Source organism: Branchiostoma belcheri, unplaced genomic scaffold (assembly GCF_001625305.1).
Source record: "Branchiostoma belcheri isolate BF01 breed outbred unplaced genomic scaffold, Haploidv18h27 scaffold26, whole genome shotgun sequence".
Lineage (NCBI taxonomy): Eukaryota > Metazoa > Chordata > Leptocardii > Amphioxiformes > Branchiostomatidae > Branchiostoma > Branchiostoma belcheri.
This window is the reverse complement of record NW_017803865.1, coordinates 932,522-951,690: the sequence shown is the minus strand read 5'-3', so window position 1 is coordinate 951,690 and position 19,169 is coordinate 932,522. Positions and strand designations below refer to the sequence as shown.

The window sequence follows — 19,169 nt, the reverse complement described above, 5'->3', positions numbered from 1 at the left end:
GTGATAGTTAAAATATAATTTGAAATGGGTTTGTATAGTACAGGATGATCAAAGCGCATAAGAAAGATAAATTTTCAATTTTAGACAAGTATTATATATATACTATAAAGGGAGTCTGGAAGTGTACAAAAGGTGTAAAAGATTGTTTAGGTAAACACGAATAGGCTTCAAGCAGATATAGGGATTTTGTATGGCATCAACGTACAACTACGTATACATGTAGGGTGTGTCTTACAAATACAACTTCAGTTCCACAGTTAATTGAACATTATATACATGGTAATAGGGAAGGTCTGACATACACACCTGTTTGCTATTGATTCTCGCCCATCAATTTTGTTATCGTGTAAACGGAAAAGGCAGTCATTCTGGGTAGCTTTTATGGATGAACATAAAATATAAACCTATATAACGTAGAATTAATTTTACAAAGTGACCAATCTTACAGACAGCTGGAACAGAAATGTAGCAGAAGATGCATTTGGTCTCACTAATGTTATTCTTTGACAGCCACTCCGTACGTCAGGACAAGAGCAAGAAGCTCCTGGACAGCATGGTCCTGGGAGGGGATAAATCATTCGACAGTTTCTGTACCGGTCTTAGGAAGGACGAGAAGTTGGACTGGCTGGCAGACACTTTGGAGGGCCAGGGTTCGTCAGCTGTTTCCCACTTTGTTGTAAATCTGATATCCTGAGCAAGCTGTTAAACAAGGGTTACGTAGGTCTTTCGATAGTATGGAGAAACAACCCAAATAGCCTTCTAAAGATGTAAAAGTGATGGTACCTGCCCATGGCCATTTGCAGATCAGTGTGGCAATGAACGTGGATATGGTCCAGCTCGTTTTGTAACGTTAACATATACCCCGTTTATATGATACCCCGCGCTAACTTTGTCAACTCAATTGTATGTTTACAATACTGGTACCAATTCAGGTATTTCTTCTACATTACAAGGCTGGGCTAATAAGAAACATGGCATTATATTCGTTAACAGTGTCTTTAATGACTGCCGATTTTGTCAACAGGGTTATCAATGGACAATCGCAAACGACTGGAGGCACACGAGAAGCTACTGGTGAACAAGATGGACCCTGGCTCAACTCTACAATACCTTACACAAAACCAGGTAATGGTTCAATCCTTCGGTAACTGAGAAACTAGTGTCAATAAACACCATAATGACCTGAATGTACATCAGACAGTTTATTTCATACGTGTATCCTTGACAAGCATTTTAATGAATAGAATACAATATGAACATTGGGTATGTGAACAGCATCATTACTTTACAGACCTATGTTTCACCAATGTTTTACCAATGTTGAATCCTGAAAAAACATTTTGGAATTGTTTTGCTACCGTCTTTGTAGCACAGCCAATGTCTTTTAACACTCACTAATCCAAATCTAGGAAGTTTCCTTAAACACCTTGTTTGCACATTGTTCTGCTGGATTTTCTAACATGAGTTTGACGTGTATTTTAGATCTTCACTAACGACATGGCGGAGTATTGCAATGACGCCAGCTCTACCGAGGAACAGAACAAACGCATCCTCCACCTGATGAAGTCTCGCAGCGATGAAGACTTCAATATCTTCTGTTCGGGACTGAGGGCCAACGGACAGCATGCCCATATTGCTGACCTTCTGCAAGGTAAGCATGTGCACAGTATTGTTAGGAAATGTCTATAATCCAGTAACATTGGAGAATTATGGTTGTAGTAAAACATACTAGTATTTGGCACATAAGTGTCTATGTCTACGTAGTAAAATATGTTTGATGTTTCACATGTTCACTCCCCATATCTGACTTTCTAGTAAAAAAAACATCCAACCATCTGCAAGACAAGTGTCATGCTATCCATGTACATGTGTATTAGGTTTTGCTTGAGTTATAAGGTAACGGTTCTATATTGTCGGTTAACATGATAAAGCTGACTTAAATGGAGTTTATGGATGCATTTCAGGAGGAGGGATTGATATGGCCACAAAAGATGTGATTATGGAAGATGAGATCGTGAAGACGGGTATGACCCTAAACCAGTCTGGGACAGGACTGGGACTGGGTGCGGCTGGGGCTGGATTGGGACTGGGTGCGGCCGGGGTTGGACTGGGCACTGCTGCCGCCGGCCTGGCTGCCTCCAAAGGAGGAATGGGTATCGGTGGTACCCAGAGTACCTCTGCGTCAGGGCTGAAATCCTCTTCAGCGTTTGGAGCAGACCTGGGGCTCGGTGGTACCGCTGGACATGGAGTGGACTTCAAGGGTCAACATCTCAATGGAGGTTCGCTGAGACGTCAATATTTTTTCATTAAATTAAATATGCTCATCAATATCCAGTGCATGTATGTCCAACTTAATAATACAATAACTCTATACTACGGGTTACTTCACTGTTTGTGCCAACTGTTTTCCAAACCAAATATTTACATTGAGTACAAGATGTATGATAGACAATTACCACTTTGACTGTGTATTGTCAGATTGTCATCATTCACCATGTCGACTATGGTTATGAATATATAGTTGTTACCGGCCGGTATGCTTTTTCGAATGTCAACAGCTGCATATGCATATTTGACACTAACAAAACGAAATCTTAAAAAGAATAGTTCCATTTACTTGTTGCCAATAGTTCAAGTATCTGGCATCTTTGATGCTGTCATTGCTGTCAATATGCTTTTAATTGTCTTCTCAACGCCACCGATAAGGCTACTGTTTGCCATTACATGTATCTACTAGTATCTAAACGTGAACTGTGACTATTCTAGCCGTTGTCAAGGGCGCTGGCCATAAGTATCGGATCGAGGCCACAGCTCCACAAGGCAGCCTGATGTCCGCCTCCTCCACCGTGGTTCCCCCGGGTCAACCCGTCATCCTGGAGGTCAGGGGAGAAGGTACGTCCTGTTCGCAGCCTGTGTTTACTTATAAGCTTGCATAGGAAAAACACCAAGAATACATGTATTCTGAACGATATTCAGCTGTTACATTTTGCTAGCTGTGACCAAGTAACAAAATTAAATTACAACGACCGCTTAATTTTCTGCAGTTGACCAGGTTCAGTGGCTCTACAATGGGGACGTCATTAGAGGAGATCCCGGCATCACCGCAAATTCGGACGGGTTTCTACACGAGCTCCACATCGACCGTATGTCTCCTGAACGGGACGGGACCTACACATGCAGGGGAGAGACGCCTGACGGAGGGGTGGTGGCTTGTGACATCAAGGTTCAGACCTTAGTTTGATGGCCGCAAACTCCTGTCGATTGTCCTTTGATGAACAACTTATGAATTATGCATAGCACAACTGCAGTGTTGCAAGGGGTAAAATCTTGAAAAGATGCACTAATGTATAGTACCTTTTATGGTTAGTCATTGAATATTATCTGGCTGGTTATAAGCTGTATTATAAAGAAATTAGTTATGACATAGGCGAAATTAAGCATCAAGAAAGTGACTACGATCTGTCGTTCAGGAATTTTGAACTGGATATGAAGTAGAATCATAATTCTATTTTGAGTAAAATATATGAATGACTATGACAATGAAGTGTCTCATGTAGACAACAGGCCAGTTACTGGAGTATGTGAGAAAGCTGGAAATGTATTACACGAAGCAGCTACCGCGGACTCTCTCTTGTCAGTAGTGGTAAAGCAGTATAAGGGGTTTGCACAGAGGTAGACCTTAGGGCGCAGGCGCTGATAGGTGGATTTCTAGAATAGTTATGACCTTATTCTGGGTCAAAAATAGTAGGATCAGCATAAGCATTTAATGGAAAAATATACTGCAAATGTATATATACATATGAGGCAATTGCATTGTTACTTTTATTTAATTGTTGCCACGTTTAGAAATAAAAAGTCTTGTCTTTGTTGCTTTGCCAGAAATTAGGTGCAAAATCTTGTTAAAACAAATATGTAGAGCTAGGAAGTATGATCATAGACACACAATATATAACGATTCGAAGAGAATTTCTTGCATTTTTGCCCACGACCAAGTTCCCTCCTGGTATGTGCGGGACTACTTGCGGGACTTATTGATAGATGAATGAACCAAATGATTAGCATATTGATCGTCTTATAAGATCACCGTTAGGTTTTATTTTTTTCAGAACAAGTTATACGATTTGGGGTTCTTATGGTGATGTTTTTGACGTTAGATGGGAATTAAAGTTTCAGTACTGGGATAAGAATCAGTCTGTTGTGTCTTTGTCGAACAGTACAATATACTGTATATTGTTGTCTGCAATTTTCAGTCCAGCAATGACTGGTGTACGTACTGTTTTTCTTTCAGTTGTAAATAAACTTCATTAATTCAAGCGAGAAGGTATTAAAATAAACCTGTTTGTTTTAATAGTAAATGAAACAACCTCCTCGTTTCGAGGAAGTATGCCCAGTTGCACCAAGGACGTTCTATGTAACGTCCTTGGTTCCACACATAGCTTTCCGCAGCCGTGGCGACTACTTAGTCTACTAGTATACTACTATAGTAAGTATATAACTACATGTAGCTACAGGTCATCGAATTGCTGGGCGCTGTAGTTAGGCAAACCACGAATGACCGCAACACGGGCCAATGAGTTAGGCAAATTTGGCAGACTATTCCATGCATTCAAGGGGTGTTAAGATAGAGATAAGAGAGAAAATGTTTTAAAAAATGGTCAATTTAATGCCTTGATGGATTTTATTATGGGAATTTAAACTAACATGCTAGATTTCAGTGACAATAAACACCAAAATTGTGTTTTTTTCTGTTATAAAAATTTTGTAACAAATAATATCATTCAAGGTAGAACATTCCCTTCCCGTCATGCTCCACAACGGTTCTGCAAAATGGCGTCTCTTGGCGGGACGCTCAAGTAAAGTTGTCGAAACGAAACATTTCTTAAATTGGCGTAATTTCCAAAAATACGTACATCCTGTGGTCTAAGAAACTCCTGGATAATTCTTTAGAAAATGGGGACACCAGTGGATTGCGATCGTGTGTCTTCTATCTCTACGTCCATGGGAAACAGCCCAGATTGGACGCCGCTCGCCTCGGCGCAGTGTGAGATGAAGCAGGAGTGTGTGGAGGTGTGGCGAGACGTCAACATGGTTCAGCAAAGGTGGGCTAAGTTATGGTCTCATAACTAAGTTTGTGTAGCTGCCAAGACCGAAAAGGAATGCTACTACCAACGTTTGTCTCTATTTTGTCGATTTTATCCCGTAATGTTTGAAACAGGAATTTTGCATACAAACAACAAATAATTTATATTGACAACTGCTGACGTCAGACATGTATATATTTGCAGCAGAATTGCAGAATTTCCTTATGTTAAGTTTGCAGTATCACTCGCTAGTCTCAGTAGTGGGAGTGAAATGAAAATCTTGTAGTCCACAGAAGGCCTTCTAGCTTCTCTACAACTTGGGACAAGTTGGGACTAATCATCTACATGTGTACTATTGGTAGTACGTACTAGTATTTATGTCCTACCTGGGCCGCGATTACGTTCGATACGCGTGTTCCGGCCCGTGTGATAACTAGCGGTACGGCCCGGGGGTTCTGAACGCGTACGGCCCGGGGCTTCCAAATGTTCCATAGAACGATTCGAACGCGTTTCGCCCTAACCGCGTGCACCGATTTAGAAATTCGAATACAAAATTCGGACGTTGGAATTGCATTTTTTGGGTTTAGGGACACCACATTTTCGCTCATTTCGCATTGAAAGGTGCGTTTTCTTGGGTGGGTATGACATAAATAAAATACAACACGGTGTATTCCGCATCACCCTCGGTCCCAGCCCTCCCGCGGATCGGATCGCCCTCCGGCCTTCGGCCGTCGGGCGATCCGACGCGCGGTCGGGCTGGTACCTCGGGCGATACGGAATACCCCGTGTTGTATTCTATATATACTACCAGCACAAACCTGTTGGGCCTAATTTATTAGTATACAAGTAATGTGTTACTCGGAAACCACGGTAGATTTAATGCCAACAGAAGTGAATAACATGTTCTGCTGGTGAATGTCTTTGTTTCAGTCTTGATGAGGAGACAGCAGGTGCTGGTCCTGCAGATAGCCACTGCCCCCTGTTGGCTGTCAGCAGAGCCAAACAGCTGCAGCTACAGGCGCAGGTGGAAGTACTGGAGTCTCAGCAGCCGCAGCTCATGTCTACCCACAAAAAGGTCCGCAAATTGGGAGGAACTATTGGAATATTATGTCATGTGATTCACGGGTGATTTGTAACAGACAATACATTATTGTTATTTATTCATTTATTGTTGGGAGTGATCATGGTTTTATACTACTATTAACGTGTAACTGTTAAAAAGTCTTTTAGATTATATTTTAGATATTATAAATTAGAAATAGAAGCGTTCATATGTTTAATGATAATCTGGAGCATTTCCAGAAAGAAATTGAATAGAAATAGGAGCAAGAATGTAGACAGTAGAGATGACATAATAGAATCACCCCAGTGGGCCAGTGTTGAATTTGTCTTTCTACTTGTACCCAACCCACGTCCCCTATGCTATAGAACCCATTTGGATGTATGAAAATGAATTTTGTCTCCATACAGGTGATAGAAGCGGTTCTGGTGAATCTTCTGCAGGAGTCTCTGGAGCAGCTAGCTGAACTCCTCCCAGCCATGAAGGTACAGCAGAAGGAGCTGTCGGCATCCCTAGAGTTGGAGGAACAGTTGTTAGAGCAACGACAGGAGATAGGGAGGATGCTAGAGAGTCGCCTGGCAGAAGTACCAGAGGCACAGGAAACATCTGTGGACAGTAGGGTAAGAAATTGCTAAATAGTACTGTACTACTATGTACTAGTACTGTACTACTGTAGTGTGCAATTGTATATGTCATTTTATGGTCAATGTTTAGCAGAATGTTTGCTAAGCTTTTCCTGTCTATTATCTTCCACTCCCAGGTGAAAACATTTAGAAGGAAAATAAAGGCAGCAGAGCAGTTCCATGGTAACCTGGTGCAGAGCTTGGCTGAATTCTTGGACACACACTTCCCTCCCCCACAGCCAGGTAAGGGGAAGGGACGCCGCCGTCACGGATCCGGCCCGGTGGACAGGACTCTTGATGTTGACGACCCCCAGTGGGAGACTCTGAACAATATGATAGAGACACTTATATGCAAGTCAATGGACTCACCACATGATCCGTACATACCCATGGAGCCAAGATACTGGCCACCATATGTTGAGATGCTGCTGAGATGTGGTATTGCACAAAGGCACCCTGAGGACAGCGGCAGATTTAAACTGGCACCGTTTGACCTCTGAGACACTGAAAGTCTTTTGTATGTTACTGGTTTCTGTACTTATTCAGTATATGTGCTTGATAGTTTTAATCCCATGGGTCACATCCTTTCAAGCTTTGTACAGCTATTGATTGTATATAGTGGTGTCTAATGTATAATTTTCTCAAGATTGGGGCCCTGGCTTAGCCAGATAAAAAGGATGCTTGTTGTACTGCCCTCCATTGACTTTCGGGAGGTACTTAGTATATAAATGCTAGATTTGAATTGAATTATGCTCATCATAAGGTTTACCGAAATGTTTACATTTGGGAGTTGGATTTTAGTTATTTATGGCTTGGTAGTCACGTATGTGTATACAGAGTGTTCTATGCCATTTGACATAAGGATGCATTGGTATTTTGGTCCAATTTCTAGCAAGATGTTTATGTATGTATGCAAAGTGAAATGGATTCAAAGAGCAGAGCAAATCCAGCCATTCACAATCAACAACTGACTCTTTATGTTTAATATGGATTCACTTTACAGAAATAAATGTACATATAACCAGGTGGCATAGGAACAGATAGGCAAGAGTGTTTGCTGAACTAAAATGTATCATTTACACTGTGAGCTGTGGGTCGAGGAGTGCATCTCTGTGGAAAATATGTTTCACTAGAAGAGAAACTCTTCTGATCATAGATGCTACGCAATGATGTGATGTAAAAATTTGATCTTATTTTATCATTATTTTCTTGTAGTCATTTAATGCTACATGTAAATGGTATCCCCCAGGCTCCAGCACAAGGAAAGTACTGTTTCAGACTTTACCACGTGTAGGACCATTGAAATTGACGAAATAGAACATGTTTGGAGTGTAAGGGAATCTTTTACCAAAAGGCAGGATGTACCTGTACATAGAAATGTCCTTTACATAGATACAAGAATTTCATTTGCAGATAAGCCTTGACTGTATGTATATATATGTATATATATATGCTATTTTAGATAAGTGGATGTTTGGTCAGGTTTTTAGTTACACTATGTTTATGAGGTTTGAATCACGGGCTTACTCAACTTACTGCAATTATCTGTACTTTATCAGGACAAACCTACTACAGACAAGTCATGCTCAAAAGGCAACATGATCTGAGCAAATCTTTTATAATGCTACTATTAGTATCTAATTAGTTCATGTGTATAGCAGTAGTTGTACCGGAATCTGATACATGCACTTTCAAATTGAGCCTTGTACATTTATGTCTGCACTTTGCATTGCGGTTTATGTACTTTGCCAGCTTCAATTTAAATACCATACACATATGAAAGTCACTACTGTCTCTTTCTTGTATCCCGATTTATTATATAACAAAACTACATCTATAGCTCTCAAAAGCTGTTGGCTAACTCTATCCTCATATGCCAGGTACTCAATGGTAGCATTGTCTGTCCATTCCTGGATATCCTTGTTTTTGTTTACCTTGTTTTTGTAATCCTAGAGTCTAGATGCTAGAGTCATACTCCACAGTGAAACAGACCAAGTCACTTGATGTTACATATCAGCTTTTATTAGGTCACATCTGATGGGTCAAAAGGCTAAACATGCATAGTATCACTTAACAACCACACGATCCATAACTCTCAATGCCAACACATATACAAATACAGCTCTTCTAGTAGTTGAAATCACGATACTAGTTTGTTAGTACATGTACTTCATCCCGAGCCTCACTCAATGTAACAGTACATTCCCTTCCGAGTCCAAAGTTCTCTGCAGGTTAAACTTGGACTAACAGTCCTATATATTAGTGCTGCAACTTGTCTGTCAAGCAGAGAACACCCTGCATGCCTCAATAATTGTAGTCCTATACACTGCTTTATACAAGCACATATATATTATTGCTAAGCATGTATAGGCATAGAGATATTCACCCTATCAATAATAATAAAAATTTTTTAAACAAATACAAGCTCAACATGCCAATATTGAAGAAAAATTGAAGCAAGCAAATGAGTCCAGTTTCTGTGTCTTGTTTTATCAACATACGTTTTTGGCTACCGTAGTATGTTTACATTGTACAAAGATGGTTGATTTTTACCCCTGGAGCTCATACTTAAATTTTTTTCCCTCTAGCCAGACGTAAATTCTTCAAATGAAATGGCTGCCTAGTACTAGTACATTGTCCTGTCTTGTTGGCATTCTTCTTACTGCAAATCAAAGTCCAAAAGTTGAAGAATATTGTGCTGATATGTACATATCCCAATCCTACAGGAAAAGAAGATACATGTACCTTGAATACTGGTACATACAGTATCTTCAGAATAACAGCTAAGCAGCAACAGCAAAACAGGCAAGGTGTAATATATCATGGCATAACACACAACGGCTCATAAATTTCCATGTCATGTAGAAATGTTCATACATACTATACTATATACAAGATATTGATAATCAAATCCACACAACACATGGGTTATGTAAGTGATCACTTATCAAAATTGGAAAACTGTACGACAATGAGGCTGTATTGCAAATTGACTGGACGTGCAAAAAATGAGTCCAAAGATTATTGTTTTGTGAAAATGTCCTGCAAAATTTTGGTGACTGGTGATTTTGATCACACCACACCATACATCAGTTGCATAAAAGTTCATGTAGAGCATCTTGTACTGACGTTGCTTTTCTTAACTCCACAGTGTCATAGTAAAAATGATTTGAAAGACTGAAGACTGCAAGAAAATATCCAACATCTATTGGGTCTTAACGGCTCTATGCAGCTGCTTCAATCTATATAAATAGAGAGGACACTTCCAATATCTTGACCCATTTGTTGTCATTAATTCCTGGACATCATTGACAACACAAGTCACCCCAGCTTGTGCTTTATAAATGTTGACTAGCTTTGTTACAGATGTTTTGATATCTGTCATGTAATTGATACATTTTTGTTGTCTGAGATCAAGGGTTTTTTTCTTGAGGATCTTGTGTTCCATTCTCCCTCAAGCAATTCTGTAAGTTGTGACTGTAATTGTTGCCTTACCTACTTGGAAAGATTTCAGCCAAATGTAATGACAAGAGATGCTAATGATTTTCTTGGCAAAGTTAATCACAGAGCACAGCTATGTAGAAATGACCCTCTTGAAACACATGTTCATGTACAAGTATGGCTTGGAAAACAGCCTGTGTTTTAAACTAAACTTCGCATGGGAAAATTTTACTTGTAAGCCCTTAACAAAAACTATGCACTTGTAATTGGATTCTAATTCAAAATAGATATATATCTGGAAGCAACTGACAGTATTGCAAACTTATATTGTATCTTTCTACCAAATGTACCACGACAAGAACTTTACCATTTTCTTATCTATGTACAGCATATAATTTACAAATCTGCTACTTTCTGTCATCTTGTATCACATGTTTTGGCCAGTGTTGAAAATCTGTTGGATGTTTGAGAGTTGGAAGATTCTAACCTGTGTTTGCTTACTGCCCCCACAACATGGGACTCTATACTTTGACCTGTAGAGTCATTGTTACTACTGCTGTCATGTTTCTTATTCTGCTGCATTCTTCCTTCCAGAGAAGTGGAGCTTCTGTGTTCTGGTAGGCTGTGTCCGTTCCTGGAGTCCAGGCCACTGTCTTCGCCTCCTATACTGTGCTCTTCAGCTGGCTGTGTGTTGGTGGTCTGTGAGGAGTTGGGTGTTGAGGTTTCGCAGTTCTTTTGTTTGTTGAGAATCGACAACAGTTTGATAATGTACTGTTTCTGGACAGGCTTGTGCTCTGCCAAGCGCTGCTGGGCCTCTTGAAAGGAGAACCACTTCCTCTTGCGACCTACAACAGACGGACACAAATGATGTAGCAAATTCTTCTTCAGCACTGGGTTCAAAAAGAGATTATACACTTGTCATCTGTATTCACAAGGAAGTTTTTGAGACCACAAAGGACTAAACTAAGTCAACTGTTATTACCTATTTTCTGTGAGTCCTCCCAATCATCTAGCAGCTCGGTGACTTGTACGAGATATACCATGGTGCGGTGCTTCCTTTCTGTGTTCTCAAAGGTGTCCAAGTAGCCCTGGGGGATCTCCTCACTCAGGTGCACATCCAGCACACCTGTTACCCCTGCCTGTAAGGACAGGTCAGAGGGTCATGTCTTCACAAACACACAGGCCATGCAATGCACTGTTACATTTCTACTCTTAGAGAACATGAAATCATATATGATCTATATCTATACAACACTAGGAATCTAGCATAGACTAAAAAGGCAAAATACAATGTATGAAACAACAACAGGAGTAAGTACTGTTTGATAGAAAAAACAACAGTTAACAGGTTTCTGTCCCATGTAAGTTTTCCATGAATATTCTTATCAGTGGGAGCAAGTACATGTATCAAGTAGCCATCATTGCAGTGCATCTAAGCATGCACTGGTTTCACCCAAGGTTTGTTCCACCCCCACAGTCTGCCCCACCCCCCATTTTTACCAATCAAAGACCACAGGTGTCAAGTCTTAGAAGTCCAACTCACCTCTTCTGCTACCTCTCGAATGGCTGCCTGGCTTGGCTCCTCCTCTGGCTCCAGACCACCACCCGGAACCACCCACCGGTCAGGGTAACGACTGCTGCTCACCAAAAGAACCTGCCAGAAATATACCAGGGACACTGAGCAACAGGGGAATGTGTTGTATCTATACTAGTAACTATAAGTATTTTTCTGTACCTTCAAGAAGTACAGAATACAGGGAACCAGTCAAGTAAGTAAACAATTGTTTTCCCATGATTTACTAACATAGCACATAAACAGACATCAGGGTGTGGCAGTTCCATGTGACCACAGATACCAGTTGTTCGCACGTGACTCAGTTGCCCTTTGGTAAGACATTGTGTTCACATCCGTGGTAAGCATGTGATTAAGTAATGCTTAGCCTTGGCATTGTACAGCTCACAAGTGTGGTAAGCACATGATTGCCCTAAGTAAATAGTATCGCTTTGGTGAGACATGGTACCATTCTCTATCATAGTACCATTCTCAACTGGTGGTAAACACAAGATTAACCAATGCTTTGGCTTCACATTGCACAGTTTACAAATATATTTAGCACATGACTAAGTAAATAATGCTTTAGCAAGGCACTGTGCTGTTCATTGGGACTAAGTAATGACATGTTGCCACATCTCTCCTCCAGTTCAAACAGAGGTGTAGAGCCCACATGTTGTCATCCCGTCACCACCAGGGGTACCGTAGGCTCGGTGACCGCCGCAGCAACATACTTGCCACGAGACTCCGCATCGGCTGGTGCCAGCTTAACTCCACGCTGGCCAAGTTCAACCTTACCGGCCGGGGATGTGCCTGTGGTGCAACCTCGGAGACAGTCACACATTTCCTCCTGCACTGCCCACTGCACGCAGCGGCACGACAAGACCTTGCCACTGCTGTGTACCGCCTCGTGAGACGGCCCCTCTCCACCAGCGTTCTACTCAACGGGTCCCCGGGCAATGACATCACATTAAACGAAAGCCTCTCACACTCCTTCCACACTTACATCACTTCAACAAACCGTTTCTAGGCACTTCCAGCTGTTCCTTTCTAACCTTGTTATTTAGTATCCTTTTTTTTCTCATATAAGGTAGTCTGACTGTGACTTATTTTATCGACCTCTGACCTCCAAATGTGTTATTTTAGATGTGTACATATATTTACTCGGCTAATTGGAATGATATAGGTTCTTATGATCATATTTTTTTTTTGTAATTTCACACTGTTGATATTATTAGCCTGACTAAATCGCGCTCCTGGCGGCCGCCGCCCTAGGTTGCCAGGGTGGGGGTCATTAACCTCCAGCCGAGAGCTTGTGTATACACAGGCTATTGATATTATGTGCCCTATATGTTTTGTCCTTATGTGTTGACTCTCTAACATCAGCTTTGCTGCCTTGAGAGTCAGTGTAATGTCTTGTTGCATTTTCAATAAATAAATAAAGTAATGACATCATGATAACAACAGTACTAAGCAGTAAGCACATGATTAAGTATTGTTTCGGTGGAACATTGTGTTTAAACCAGAGATAAGCATGTTACTGAGAGATGCTTTGGGCCAGACATCTTGTTTACACAGGCACTGATCATCCACCAATGCCACATGGATGCCTTGCTCACTCCTTACACGTACATGTACGGCTTTTAAAGATTAGAATCACTTTGGCTTACTATTAATTTTTCATACCATAATCTGGAGTCTTAAACGTCTTGCTTAGCAACTACAGTACATGTATACATGTATGTCCAGCCTCCTTATTTCTGAACTCTGTGCCAAATAACATGAATTACCATTAGCTGATCCAAGCCAAATCTACCATATTATAACACAGCTTCAAAGGTCAGTAGCTCAGCAAGCATATTTTCTACTGAAGACATGTAATTAACCTTTATATGCAGTGACTAGTCTACTGACCCACATGAGCCATAAAATTATTCACCTGCTTTCTAAAATATGGCATGGCATTAACATTTACATGCCAGCAACACTGCACAATCTTGTTGCAGTAGAACAATACATGCATAGTTCTCACTAGGCTGTTTGAGCGTAGGGGCCCCCTACGCTGTGATTTGGACCCCCTACGCTGTGATTTAGCCCCCTACACTGTGTTTCAACCAGCGTAGGGTGGTTTTTGGGGCAGAAGCTTCATTTAATCTTTAAAAAATGAAAGTATAACTTAAGAATGAAGCTATAACAGAGGGAAAACAAAATCTGTCCCCCAATAAACAATAAATAGTGTCTTAAGTGGTAAATATGAGTTACAACATTTTTGGGGGAGAATATCAGGCCCATGTTTTGGGGACTCGGTGCGTGACTCGCGCCGCAGAAAGTTGCCCTTCTATACCTGACCCCTATGCTGTGAAAAAATCCTGGTGAGAACCCTGTATTACATGGTTAGTGTGGTAAAGGTTAAACTATTTAAACATCATGAGTATTTCTAGTTGTACAAATGTGAAAGGCTGGCCTTTGACTGATGTTGTTATAAGAAGCTTTTTGACAGTACCTTTCATGGCTTTCAATGTATTTGACAGAGATGGAATACCCAAATCAAAACATTTCATAATGAAATTGGAAAAACACAATAACCATATTATAGGTGATGTATTATCAGGACCATACATCTTGTCAACTGCTGCAACAAACTTTTGTTTTCGTGGTGAAGCCATTGAAATCTGATTACAAGTAAATGTAAAGTAACAAACTGATACAAATTTCTTTATCAAACTGAAAGTAAAACCAAAACAAATGATAGTAACAAATGGTATCTGTCTGAATATTATGTGGAATAAATCACAACACCCTATGTATATGCTAAGTATAAAATATTCATTATTGTCGTAATTATCTAAACTAGGCCACTTACATAAACAAACTGGTGACCTTCCTAAGCAAAAAAAAGGTTGGAATGAATGAATGAAAGAAATCTTCTTTTATATCATTTAAGTACATGTTTGTGTAACTGTTCATGTATTTTGCTGTCAGGATTCTGCTGTTTCCTTTACCTTCCAAACATGTACATGCACATAAAGGGTACATGGAACATCTGCAGGAGAGCTTGGGTTTAGTTTACTGAGAGAGACAATTCTGTATGAAAGGATACCAGTAAATACTAGTGTCCAGACCAGACTCCTTGTCAGGCTGACAAAATGGAAGAAAATGGACAAATACAAAAAAATGTAAAAAGTTGGCCATCCAGGAAACAGTTTCACCTCGGTTTCAGGCAACTCCTCTGGCATATCAGCCTTCCTTTGGGGGCAAATTTCTAGTATCAGACAGCAGAGGAGTCTGGTGGAGACTAGTCCATATCTCTGCACTGCCTAATTTGATTTGGCCCTGTGCTATGGGTGTGTCTACACAGTATTGATTCTTTGGGCTTGACTGGCCTTCATTGCCCATGTTTATTACTATTGAATAGCTGATGCAATATACTTTATAAAAATATGCAGATGGGTAAGTAGACATAAGCACAAAAAAAATAGATGGGAACTGGTCCTGCTAGGAGGACATGACATCTTCCAAGAAAAACAAACATTGAGATAATGACTTCATAATAAAACAGAATCTTAATTACCTTGCTTCTTCTGATCATGTATCTATTGTAGCCTGGATGATTCTATCTCTTGATCTGATATGGCCAAAAAATGACAGTGAATGTGACTCAATTCATCTGGCCACAATGATGAAAACATTGTACCGCATGTGGTACCTTGCAACTTACATGATACACATTGTATTTGGCATTCAAACTGGTTTGTTATTGTTTTTACAGGGATGCTTTGTTCTTCTTTCATGGGAGTTTGAGCTCGATTCTCTTTTCCCGAGGCTGTAACAGAGAGAGTGACTCGTACCTGATCAGTAATGTGCATGCTAACGGTAATTATTGGAATGACAGAGGAAACAATACAATGATGAATCTATCTACAGAAACACCGACTCGAGGCATAGCTCAGGGTGGTTTGACCGCGTGGTTGCTATGTCTTTTGACCCCGTTCCCTTATCAACATGACAAAAAACGATGTTAACCACGGAATAGAAAGGCAGATGGTTTAGAATCGACCAAACTATCTAGCAGTCGTAACAAACAGAATGCATTCCATTAACGAATCTTGTAGGCTATTTAAATCCAGGAATTTATATCGCAATCTCTCAGTACGCGATTATTCTGGCGGGAAGTGCGCTCCACTAACCTGGTCACGGTTTGCGTTCAAGCAGAGACAAGCTGCCCTTTTCCTGAAGCCGTCTGCGTCGTATGTTCGAACTTGGTTCTCCTTGGGCTTCATGGCGGTCCTAAAATCGGCTCGTTTGATCCAGAAATATGCCGAAAATTACCTGGAAACATACATCCACCCGACGACGTGAGCAGCCATTTTGAAAACACGATGGTTCCGCCTGACGCTGATTGGCCAACGAGTTTTCCTTTTGACCAATCAGAGTTATGCCGGGTGCTGGAGGCGTGATCAGGGCGTGATGGTGACGTCACATACACCAGCACAGCTGATGCACGCGGGAAGTAAATGATATGCTGCCAAACCCCGCTAGATCAACACTAGCGCGCTGGAAACGGGCCAAAAGTCGGACGCAAAGCTCCCGAGTTCGTGTTGCTTCATGTTACTTAAATATAAAGAAAATCTCACCAAGTAGAGAGGCATGAAAAATGTGATATACTAGTAGTGCAAATGACAAGTATTTTGTTTCGTAGACTATTTGTCATCCTCGATGAAGCTATTGTTCGCCTTTTAGAGCTTATTTTGACTTGTTAAACTGGTTTCGTAGTTTTAGTATTTTTGCTGTACTCAGGACCTGTTTGTAATTCTGTACTAGTAGCATAGACTGTTGTTTTTACGTTGACTTTTGTTGTTTCATGCTATAATGTTGATACTGATAGCTTTCTATTGTTTGTTTAACTCCCCACGCCATCCATTTTGCCTGCAACCTTTTGTCAATTTGTGTACATTTTTTTTGCATTGTTTAGTCTTAGCGTGGTTCGAGTAGGGTGGTGCCCGATTTTCATCTCTAAAGCTTCAGAAATTTCCTTCCTTTCCGTCTTTTCTTTCCTTAACCTTGTAGTTTCTCCCTCCTTGCACTATCAGCTCGCGATATGCCAATATGTAAATTAGTTCAAGTATAGACAAACATGTCGTCAACCCTTTTACTTTTGACCATGGAGGTAAATGTTTTGACAAATTAAATGTTAAGCTGGTATCGTTCTTGATATATTCTCATCTCGTACCATGTCCTGCATTTTTGTTTAATTCATACCACATTATTATTTTATCATTAGTCAATGCATTTTTGGAACCCGATTTGCCGTGAAACGGGAAGGCACATGTGTCAACTGGGGACATTACACTCTCATGTCTTCTCCCCCTTCACCAGATGACCGACCGATGTTTACATAGGGTTGATATCATGTACATGTAACGTTAAATATATCATAATCATCATTGGCATATAATTATAAAGCAATCATTTACGTGCCATCGAAAAAGTCTTTAAAAAAGGGCAACTAATCGTGGTGTCTATAGGACACTTTATTCACTGTAATATGATATACTGTTATATGAATAACACATTCTACGTACAAAAAGCAGATTGCCAAAAAAGTAGAAACTAGAAAGGCCAATATTTGCTTTGGAGCAAATACAGCGATGGGTTCACCACATTTTACGACATGGCAGGGAAAGAATGAGAAACACAAGGGAAAACAATGATTTACATTGATATAACTATAATATGAAGTAAAATACAACTAAAACAACAGTTGGATAGCTATTCCCTACTTTATTGGTTAGGATTTTTAATTGCATAATGCAAACTGTTCATTTTCAAAATAAAAAAAAACGTCCATGCCCCGCATTCCAATGCTGGAGCAGGAAAGCTTGAAATCCCTACCAAAACACTTGAATACAGACATACTGTCAGTATGGAAATGCTCTGTGCAGGTGTTAATCAAGTTAAATCCCAACAGCCAATCAGCAAGAAATGCTCTGTGCAGGTGGAAATGCTCTGTGCAGTCTGTTAATCAAGTTAAATCCCAACAGCCAATCAGCAAGAAGAATAGAGGAAAGCTGCATGCCTATTGGTTGATGCCCTGCATTCCATTGTGATGACTCATGCCCAAACGTGGTAAACATGGCACACTAACACAGTAATACATTTGCTATAACACAGCCAAAAAACTCAAATAAAACCATTGTAAAAGCCTGTATCACAATAATTTAAAAAACGCCTAGGGGTATTTGCCCACTGTACCTCCATACCAAATTTCAGGACCTCGGGCCCTAAAATGAAGAAGCTGAATCCATTTAAAAAATGGCAGGAGAAGAAGGAGAAGGAGGAGAAGAAACATCAGAAAAAGCAATATGGGTTCACCACCACTTCGTGGTGTGGTGAACCCATAATAAAACGGCAAATCCAGGTATCCGTACCTACGAAGGTATATGGTGATGAAATGGGGCAGTATTATTACTCGCGTTTTCTAAATACAGTACAAACATATGCATTCATCTATTCAAGCCTATTCAATACCAGCCAGTGACCACAGTAACGCTTCAGCACTTGTCGATCAGACCCTCCCAGTCCTGCCAGTAGCGTCGTGTCATGCGCACACAGTACTCCCTGATGTTCGGACACTTCTCAGTGACGAGAACGTACAGGTCTGATGACTGCGGTGCCGCCCAAAGGATCTCTGCCATGAATCCGTACACAGTGGCATCGGCCTCTGTCGGCTCCTGCCCCATGACGAAGGGCTTTTCTCCTGAAGGTCATAATTAGAGTAAACACACGACGGAGCAATCCAAACAGCAAGAAGTACTTTAAAGCAGAAAGATAATAATAATTATCTTGATGTTTATAAAAAATAAATTAGTCCTTACCCAAAAACTCTGACACTGCCTTGATGTCCATCTCGGTGACGTCATGAATACGAGGGGTGTTCAAAAAGTTCTCGGCCTCACCTAGAAAATAAAGGTCAAACTACTATTCTTTGGTATAGCTGTATACTATGACGTCTTACATCACTGCATGCAAAAATTCACATTTTTATATTCATTAGTTAGCAACGTGACGCCCCTTGAAAATGGGGGTAGGGGTGAGGGAAAATCACAAAATGGACCGCAACAGAAGCGTGAACTCTGATCAAGTGTATCGATAAAAAATGATGTCTCCAAAGGACATACATAAAGACATGGTCAAGGCACTTGGTGATGACGCCGCTTCTTAGTCAACTATAAAGAAGTGGGTTGCTTGCTACAAGCGCGGCAAGGAGACCACCAAAGATGACCATATGTCAGGATGCCACAAATCAGCACCATGGACAATTCAGTTGAGGCCATCCATCACATGGTAGTGAATGACAGATGTGAGACTGTCCAACATGTAGCAGGTTCTTTGGCCTGTGTTATGACTCAGTT

The 19,169-nt window shown here is 40.6% G+C and overlaps 4 protein-coding genes and 1 long non-coding RNA gene across 5 annotated transcripts in view; 3 read left to right on the top strand and 2 right to left on the bottom strand.

The window, feature by feature from the left end:
- The window catches only part of LOC109471830, a 6,324-nt gene extending 2,014 nt beyond the window's left edge, over window positions 1–4,310 (top strand). The window contains exons 5-10 of the mRNA XM_019771208.1: window positions 511–650; window positions 1,025–1,125; window positions 1,483–1,651; window positions 1,965–2,279; window positions 2,767–2,892; window positions 3,045–4,310. Of these exons, the coding sequence (XP_019626767.1) occupies window positions 511–650; window positions 1,025–1,125; window positions 1,483–1,651; window positions 1,965–2,279; window positions 2,767–2,892; window positions 3,045–3,241 (1,048 nt within the window). The 3' untranslated portion in view covers window positions 3,242–4,310. The remainder of the gene's footprint in view (window positions 1–510; window positions 651–1,024; window positions 1,126–1,482; window positions 1,652–1,964; window positions 2,280–2,766; window positions 2,893–3,044) is intronic.
- Window positions 4,311–4,806: 496 nt separating this feature from the next.
- LOC109471833 (centromere protein K-like) lies at window positions 4,807–9,817 on the top strand. The gene is made up of 4 exons (XM_019771213.1): window positions 4,807–5,099; window positions 6,012–6,156; window positions 6,552–6,761; window positions 6,902–9,817. Exons 1-4 carry the CDS (start codon window positions 4,951–4,953, stop codon window positions 7,262–7,264), a joined length of 867 nt encoding a protein of 288 aa, XP_019626772.1. The 5' UTR covers window positions 4,807–4,950; the 3' UTR covers window positions 7,265–9,817.
- Window positions 8,766–16,158, bottom strand: LOC109471834 (diphosphoinositol polyphosphate phosphohydrolase 1-like). Its single transcript, XM_019771214.1, has 4 exons — window positions 15,945–16,158; window positions 11,749–11,859; window positions 11,188–11,344; window positions 8,766–11,050 (listed from the first exon to the last, which is right to left on the bottom strand). The coding sequence occupies exons 1-4, from the start codon at window positions 16,035–16,037 to the stop codon at window positions 10,623–10,625; spliced, it is 789 nt and encodes a 262-aa protein (XP_019626773.1). The 5' UTR covers window positions 16,038–16,158; the 3' UTR covers window positions 8,766–10,622.
- An 86-nt stretch (window positions 16,159–16,244) lies between these two features.
- The window catches only part of LOC109471842, a 3,002-nt gene continuing 77 nt past the window's right edge, over window positions 16,245–19,169 (top strand). Inside the window, exon 1 of the long non-coding RNA XR_002140330.1 lies at window positions 16,245–16,924. This is a non-coding gene — a long non-coding RNA (uncharacterized LOC109471842). The remainder of the gene's footprint in view (window positions 16,925–19,169) is intronic.
- Window positions 18,197–18,741, bottom strand: LOC109471840 (failed axon connections homolog). Its single transcript, XM_019771221.1, has 2 exons — window positions 18,633–18,741; window positions 18,197–18,514 (listed from the first exon to the last, which is right to left on the bottom strand). Exons 1-2 carry the CDS (start codon window positions 18,661–18,663, stop codon window positions 18,309–18,311), a joined length of 237 nt encoding a protein of 78 aa, XP_019626780.1. The 5' UTR covers window positions 18,664–18,741; the 3' UTR covers window positions 18,197–18,308.